Source organism: Sapajus apella, unplaced genomic scaffold, assembly GCF_009761245.1.
Source record: "Sapajus apella isolate SASKATOON/1434 unplaced genomic scaffold, GSC_monkey_1.0 scaffold281, whole genome shotgun sequence".
Lineage (NCBI taxonomy): Eukaryota > Metazoa > Chordata > Mammalia > Primates > Cebidae > Sapajus > Sapajus apella.
Window position 1 is genome coordinate 77,352 of NW_022437221.1, and position 7,870 is coordinate 85,221.

Sequence of the window (7,870 nt, forward strand, 5' to 3'; positions counted from 1 at the left end):
GTGTTGACCAGGATGGTCTCGATCTCTTGACCTCGTGATCCACCCGCGTCGGCCTCCCACAGTGCTGGGATGACAGGCGTGAGCCACTGGGCCCAGCTGGTGGCTAATTTTTTTTCTATGTTTGGCACAGACAGGGTCTCCCAAAGTGCTGGAATGACAGGTGTGGGCCACCACGCCCAGCTAATTTTTCATATTTTTTCAGTAGATCCTGGGTTTTGCCATGTTGGTCAGGCTGGTCTCGAACTCCTGACCTCAGGTGATCCACCCGCCTCGGCCTCCCAAGGTGCTGGGATCACAAGGCTGAGCCACCGTGCACCTGTCAGCCTGAGCGGCCTTCCCCGTCCCGCCATCCCCCCTCTGGCCACCAGAGCGCGCCAAGGCCCCACGAATTCCTTCCGGAAGCCCTACCTTTGGGTGTGCCCACCGGGGTCTGCAAGAAAGAACAGAGAGAGGTCAGGGGTGTCAGCGTCCCCGGCAGGAGGAAGGGGAGCCCGAGGGGCCGGGAGCGTGGGACGGGCGTGGCACAGTGGGTGACGTCAGACACGCCGCTTCTGGTCCCATCCTCCTGCGGCTCCAGCCAGAAACACGGGGGTCATCTCCTTTCTTTTTTCCTTTTTTTTGGAGACAGAGTTTTGATTTATTTTTTTTATTTTATTTTTTTTGGACGGAGCTTTGCTCTTGTTGCCCAGGCTGGAGTGCAGTGGCGCGATCTCGGCTCACCGCAACCTCCGCCTCCTGGGTTCAGGCAATTCTCCTGCCTCAGCCTCCTGAGTAGCTGGGATTACAGGCACGCACCACCATGCCCAGCTAATTTTTGTATTTTTAGTAGAGACGGGGTTTCACCTTGTTGACCAGGATGGTCTCGATCTCTTGACCTCGTGATCCACCCGCCTCGGCCTCCCAAAGTGCTGGGATGACAGGCGTGAGCCACCGCGCCCGGCCAGAGTTTTGATTCTTGTCACCCAGGCTGGAGCGCAGTGGCGCGATCTCGGCTCACCACAACCTCCGCCTCCCGGGTTCGAGCGATTCTCCTGTTTAACGCTCCCAAGTAGCTGGGACGACAGGCATGCGTCATCACGCCTGACTAATTTAGTATTTTTAGTAGAGACAGGGGTTTTGCCGTGTTGCCCAGGCTGGTTTCGATCCCCTGACCTCGGGTGATCCGCCCGCCTCAGCCTCCAAAGTGCTGGGATTACCCTCATGAGCCGCCGTGCCCGGCCTGTCTCATTTCTTTCTCCCTCCCCGCGGGCCCCCCACCCCCGTCAGCAGCCCCTGGAGGCCGCCCTGAATCCAGCCGCCTCCTCCGGGAGCCCTCCAGTCTGGCCTTGAACTCCTGCTCCCAAGCGATCCCCCTGCCTTGGCCTCCTGGGAGTCACTGTGTGAGGCTGAGGGTCCAGTGTCTCCTGTCTGAGCCAGTTCTGCCCTGCGTGGTCAGACTCTGCACACAGGCCCCTCTCCCTCAACTGTGCCCAGGCCCTCTTGCTGCTTCTGGGACACACTCCTGTCTCAGGGCCGTGGTGTCTGATGTTCCCTCACTCCACTCCCCCCGTCACCGGCGTGCCCCTCAGGAAGGCAGAGACCATACCTGTGTATTGCTGGGTCTCCCATGCCAGCACTAGTCAGTGCCCAGTCACCCTTCAGGGAAAACTGCCTGGAGAACTCCTATTCAGCCTTCAAAATCCACTGCCTTGGCTGGGTGCAGTGGCTCCCGCCTGTAATCCCAGCACTTTGGGAGGCCGAGGCAGGTGGATCACCTGAGGTCAGGAGTTTGAGACCAGACTGACCAACATGGTGAAACCCCGTGTCCACTAAAAACCCCAAAAATCAGCCGGGCACGGTGAGGCACGCCTGTAATACCAGATACTTGAGAGGCTGAGGCAGGAGAATCACTTGAACCCAGGAGGTGGAGGCTGCAGTGAGCCAAAATCGTGCCATTGCACTCTAGCCTGGGCACCAAGAGTGAAACTCTGCCTCAAAAAAAAAAAAACAAAAAAGAAAACCCAGGAAGCCCAGCCCTCCCACAAATGAGGTGCTTCCTTGGGGGTTCCACGGCACCCTGGACTTCCCACCTGTTCAGCCTGACCACCCTCCCTGGGTGGCTTCTGATTCAGGGCCATCTTCCCACCTGACATGAGGTCGGTAAGGTCTAGGAGTTTGCCCAGAACCAGGATTTTTTTTTTTTTTTTTTGAGACAAGCTCCCGCTCTCTCCCAGGCTGGAGCGCAGTGGTGTGATCAGCTCACTGCAGCCTCCTCCTAGGTCCAAGTGATTCTCATGCCTCGACCTCCCACGCAGCTGAGATTACAGGTGCCCGCCGTGACATCTGGCTAATTTTTATATTTTTAGTAGAGATGATATTTCACCATGTTGGTCAGGCTAGTCTTGAACTCCTGACCTCAAGTGATCCACCTGCCCTGGCTCCTAAAGTGCGGGGACTACAGGCGTGAGCCACCACGCCCGGCAAGGGTCTGGTTTGAGCCCAGTCTGGCGTACGTGTCAGACCCCAGAATCAACAGCTGAGTCCACTGAAATCAACAGAAACAGTAACCCCAGCCTGGGCAGCACGGTGACACCCCGTTTCTACCCAAAATACGCAAGTTAGCTGGCCATGGTGGCGTGTACCTGTGGCCCCGGCTACTCGGGAGGTTGAGGCGGGAGGATCCCTGGAGGTGGGGAAGTTGAGGCTGCCGTGAGCTATGATTGTGCTTGGGTGACACAAGAGACCGTGTGTCAAAAAAAAAATCCAGCCCAGGCACGGTGGCTCACACGTGTAATCCCAGCTCGCTGGGAGGCCGAGGAGGGCGAATCACCTGAGATCAGGAGTTCGCGACCAGCCTGGTCTACGTGGAGAAACCCCGTCTCTCCTAAAAACACAAACACTAGCTGGGCGTGGTGGCGGGCACCTGTAATCCCAGCTACTCGGGAGCCTGAGGCAGGTGGAGGTTGCCGTGAGCAGGGATCGTGCCATCGCACTCCAGCCTGGGCGACAGTGAGAGTTCATCTAAAAAGAAAACCCAAAAAACACTAACGACACACCCTCCGGCCCTGAGTCTCCTGCCATTCCCTGAGCCCTTCCAATGCCCCCAGCAGGCGCTGCTCCGATTACTTCCCCGTCTTATAGATGGGGAAACCGAGGCCCAGAGAGGCGAAGCCATGCGTGTGTCCCAGCTCACACAGCTGGGAAGAGAGGCCCCGTGAGGCTGAACTCCAAGCACCAGCTCTACTCTGTGCCTGTCCACTCAGCTACAGTGATATGGAAGGGCTGGGGTCTCCATCTGGGACCGGTGGGAGTGGGTGCCCGGGGGTCCGCCCCCCAGCCAGCCCTTACCTGCTGTGAATTCATCACCACCTCTGCCTTGCGCTCCTCCTTGGCTGGGCTCGGGGCCGCTGTGTTCTCCTTGGCAGAGGCTGGGGTGGAGTCTCCATGCTCCAGGACTTCGATTTCCTTCTCCAACCTGGGGAGAGGGCGTGCCTATGAGGGTGCACTCCTGCACCCCCGGCCCTGAGCACCTTCCACACGACGGCTCCCCAGATTTCTTTTTTTAATAGAATCTTGCTCTTGTCGCCCAGGCTGGGGTGCAGGGGCGCGATCTCGGCTCACTGCAACCTCCGCCTCCCGGGTTCAAGCGATTCTCCTGCCTCAGCCTCCCGAGTAGCTGGGATTCCAGGCGCGTGCCGCCACGCCTGGATAACTTTTTGTATTTTTAGGAGATACGAGGTCTCACCACGTTGGCCAGGCTGGTCTCGAACTCCTGACCTCAGGTGATCTGCGTGCCCCGTCCTCCCAAAGTGCTGGGATTGCAGGTGTGGGCCACCGTGCCTGGCCTAGATCCCCAAATGCAATGCGCCCTGGCAGCCCCGAGAGGTAAACCCATCATGCTCTTTCACGGTGGGGGAAACTGAGGCACGGAGTGACTCAGGCACACAGCCAGCAGGTAGCAGAGGCGGGATTCAAACCAGGGCTGGCTCTCCCTGCCCCCTTCCCACGGCCTATGCTGTTTACCTCACTCTCCGTCTCAAACAAACTCTCTTTTCCCTCTCAGATCTGTCTTTTAACAGGAAACTTTATCTCTCCGGGAAAACTGGAAAAACCGCGTCACGCTCCAAGCATTAGAAGATAACGGGACAAACAGATCCAGGAAAACAACACCGGGATGTGAAATCCCAGCCCGGGCTTTGGTGAGGGCGGGCGGCGTTAAAGGCACACAGGACAGACGGGGGCTGAGTCCGTGGGTCTAACGAGGTGGGCCCAGGCCGGCAAGCTGGACACAGAGCCAGATCTGTGCACCCCCAGGAAGAGGGATCCCACCCAGGGTCAGCCTGGAGGGCTTCCTGTAGGAGGTGTCTCAGCAGAGCCGCTGACTGGGCAGAAGGTGGGTGTGGAGACTCAGGCCAACCCAGTTTCAGTACCTGACAAGCGGGTGGCCTGGGGAGGCGTGAAGTTGAGACCCCTAAAAGCAAACTGGGTCTCAAGCCAGGTCTCTGCCCTACGTGGAGGGGCCTGAGCCTGTGCCCACTAGGGCTGCACCCAGCAGGGCTGGGGTGAAAACAAGCTCAACGAGCCCGGCCCCATGGCCAGTAACTCCCACCGCCTCTGCCCTGGTGTCTGACTTTCCACCTCTGCGGACAGGCCAGGCCCGTCTCAGCCCCACCTCGGTCTCAACACCCAGGGCAGCGCGGGCACACAGCTGGTGCTTGATGTTTGCCGGAATTCAGATGCGCACAGTGGGGGTTTTGCCTCCCTGGTTCCCGGGTGGGGAGACTGAGGCCCCGGGAGTCAGTTACGCTCAGCTCATTCCAAGGTTCCAAACCCACCGGAACGGCCCCTACCCCATCCGTGCCTTTCTTTTCTAAGACGGAGGTTTGCTCTTGCCGCCCAGGCTGGAGGGCACCGGTGCCATCTCGGCTCACGGCAACCTCCGCCTCCCAGGTTCAAGCACGTCTCCTGCCTCAGCCTCCCACGTAGCTGGGACTGCAGGCGCCCACCACCGCACCCAGCTGATTTTGTATTTTTAGTAGAGACGAGGTTTCTCCATGTTGGTCAGGCTGGTCTCGAGCGCCTGACCCCAGGTGATCCACCCACCTCAGCCTCCCAAAGTGCTGGAACTGCGAGCCACCGTGCCCAGCCTCTTTTTTCCTTTTTTTTTTTTTTTTTTAGAGACGGAGTTTTGCTCTTGTTGCCCAGGCTGGCGTGCAATGGCGCGATCTCGGCTCACCGCAGCCTCCATCGCCCAGGTTCCAGCGATTCTCCGGCTTAGCCTCCGGTACAGCTGGGATTACAGGTATGCACCACTACGCTGGCTAATTTATTTTTGTACGTTTAGTAGAGACAGGGTTTCTCCATGTTGGTCAGGCTGGTCTTGAACTCCCAACCTCAGGCGATCTGCCTGCCTTGGCCTCCAAAGTGCTGGGATTACAGGCGTGCACCACGGTGCCCAGCTCCCCGCCTTTTTTTTTTTTTTTAAGACGGAGTCTCACTCAGTCACCCAGGCTGGAGTGAAGTGGCAAAATCTTGGCTCAAGACAACCGCCGTCTCCTGGGTTTGAGCAATTCTCCTGCCTCAGCCTCCTGAGTAACTGGATTACAGGTGCACGTCACCACGCCCGGCTAATTTTTGGATTTTTCGTAGACACAGGGTTTTGCCATGTTGGCCAGGCTAGTTTAGAAGTCCTGACCTCAGGTGATCCATCTGCCTAAGCCTCCCAAGTGCTGGGATTACAGATGTGAGCAACTGCCCATACCTGGCACGTCCATGCCTTCATTTTATTTATTTTTATTTTTTTGAGACAGATTCTCGCCCTGACACCCAGGCCTGAGTGCAGTGGCTCGATCTCGGCTCACTGCAGCCTCTGCCTCCCGGGTTCAAGTCATTCTCCCGCGTCAGCCTCCCAAGCAACTGGGATTAGTAGCGTGCACCACCACGCCCGGCTAATTTTTGTATTTTTGGTAGAGACGGGGTTTCTCCGTGTTGGTCAGGCTGGTCTCAAACTCCTGACCTCAAGTGATCCACCCGCCTCGGCCTCCCAAAGTGCTGGGATTACAGGCGTGAGCTGCCACACCCAGCCTGTCCGTGCCTTTAAACACACTACCCAGGGAGAGAGACGTCCACCCCGAACCCCCCCACAAATGCTTTCTTGAAGGCAAATAGGCAGAACTGGGCAGGGACGTGGCCCCCACGGGGGTCAGATCCCAGCGTCCGGGCGAGGCCTGCAAGGCCAGTGTCAGGCCCTGGTGCCGTGTGACCCAGCAGGCATCCTCCCTCTGAGCCCCTTCCCTGGCCAGGGCAGGCATCTGGAATCTCGGTCATCACTTCCCTCCGCCCTGACCCTGCTGCCCCAAGCAGAGCCCGGGCCTCCCGCGGGCCGGAAGCTCCAGGCCTTTGGTCCCAGCCCCCACAGGGACGGCCACTCTCTTTCCCCATCCTGTCCCCGCCCGGGCTTCCTGCGGGCCCAGCTGCTCAGCATCCACCCTGTTGGCACCAGGGGAGCACTAGCCGGCCGGCTGGGCTGGCGCCAGGAAGCCCCCAGGGAGGCCAGTGGCGGCAACAACGGCTCCGGGGACCCAGGAGCCGACCCCACGTCTCTCAGCAGCTCAAATGCGGACGGCGGGAGGGGAGGGGAGACTCTCTGCCCGAGCCCATGCGGCCGGCCTTGCCCCCAGCAAGCTGCCCCGGCCCAGGCAGGGACTCTGGCCTGCTCCTTCTTCCCTCTCAACGCACCTGCGTCCCGGCCTGCCCCGTCCACGCGTCCCCCTCAAAGTACTGACCTGACGGCCCTTCCCACCCACACCCTCCTGGGAGCCAGGGCCCCAAGGCCCAACACAGCCTGTCCCACCCGAGCCTCAGCCCACAGCCCGGCCCCGTCGCACCCCTGCCTCCGCCCCCCTCCGCCTGGCCCCATCACACCCCTACCTCGCCCCCTTCGCCCCGTCGCATCCCAGCCTCGCCCCCCCACCCGGCCCCGTCGCACCCCTGCTGTGGCCCCTACCCAGCCCTGTCGCACCCCTGCCTCAGCCCCTTTGCCCCGTTGCACCCCTGCCTCACCCCTCCGGCCCTGTCGCACCCCTGCCGTGGCCCCTACCCAGCCCTGTCACACCCCAGCCTTGGCCCCCCTTTGGCCCCATCGCACCCCTGCTGTGGCCCCCACCCGGCCCTGCGCACCCCTGCCTCGGCCCCACCCCCGGCCCCGTCGCCCCCCCAGCCCCCACCTGGACACTGAGTCCTCCAGCTGCCGTGTCTTCTGCTCGTCCTCCTGCATCTGCCTCCTCAGGTCCTCGTCCCCCTCTGAGGCCGAGGACGGCGTCCCCTCCAGCAGCCAGCGCTCCCGTAGTGCCTTGGACTGGGTGGCAGGTGTCCAGGTCAGAGACGGGGTTGGGGGCGGGGGCGGGGGCGGGACCAGGGTCAGGGTTGGGGTCCGAGTTAAAAGTGAGGTCAGGGTCAGGGTTAGAATCAGGGTCCGCATTGGTATTGGGGTCAGGACCAAGGTTGGGGTCGGGGGAGGCTCTGGGTGTGGGTTGGGATCAGAGTTACATCAGAGTTGGGGTCAAGGTCAGGGTCAGGATTGAGGCTGGGGTCGGGTCGGGGTCAGAGTCAGAACTGAAGTCAAGGTCAGGGTTGGGGTCAGTGTCAGGTTTGGGCCAGAGTCAGGGTGTGGCAGGGGTTCCCGGGCAGGGTGGCCTCTGCCTCACTGCTGCCTGGGTCTCGAGGGCCCTGGGTCCCGGACAAAGGTGGCCTCTGCCTCCCTGGTGCCCTGAGGCTGCCTGGCCCTGGGTCCCGGGGCAGGGTCGCCTCTGTCTCACTGCCGCCCTCCCGAGGCTCACTGGCCCTGGGTCCTAGGGAAAGGTGGCCTCCGCCCCCCCGGCCCTGGGTCCTA

The 7,870-nt window shown here is 60.7% G+C and overlaps 2 protein-coding genes across 5 annotated transcripts in view; both read right to left on the minus strand.

The window, feature by feature from the left end:
- The window catches only part of MISP (mitotic spindle positioning), a 28,474-nt gene extending 26,567 nt beyond the window's left edge, over positions 1 to 1,907 (minus strand). The window contains exon 1 of the mRNA XM_032272069.1: positions 1,897 to 1,907. The gene's annotated coding sequence lies outside the window, so the exon portion shown is untranslated. The remainder of the gene's footprint in view (positions 1 to 1,896) is intronic.
- The window catches only part of PALM (paralemmin), a 39,380-nt gene that overhangs the window by 14,849 nt on the left and 16,661 nt on the right, over positions 1 to 7,870 (minus strand). For all 4 annotated transcript variants that reach the window (XM_032272077.1, XM_032272074.1, XM_032272075.1 and 1 more), the window contains exons 4-6: positions 7,206 to 7,336; positions 3,328 to 3,454; positions 409 to 430 (exon numbers count right to left, since the gene is read on the minus strand). In XM_032272077.1, the coding sequence (XP_032127968.1) occupies positions 409 to 430; positions 3,328 to 3,454; positions 7,206 to 7,336 (280 nt within the window). The remainder of the gene's footprint in view (positions 1 to 408; positions 431 to 3,327; positions 3,455 to 7,205; positions 7,337 to 7,870) is intronic.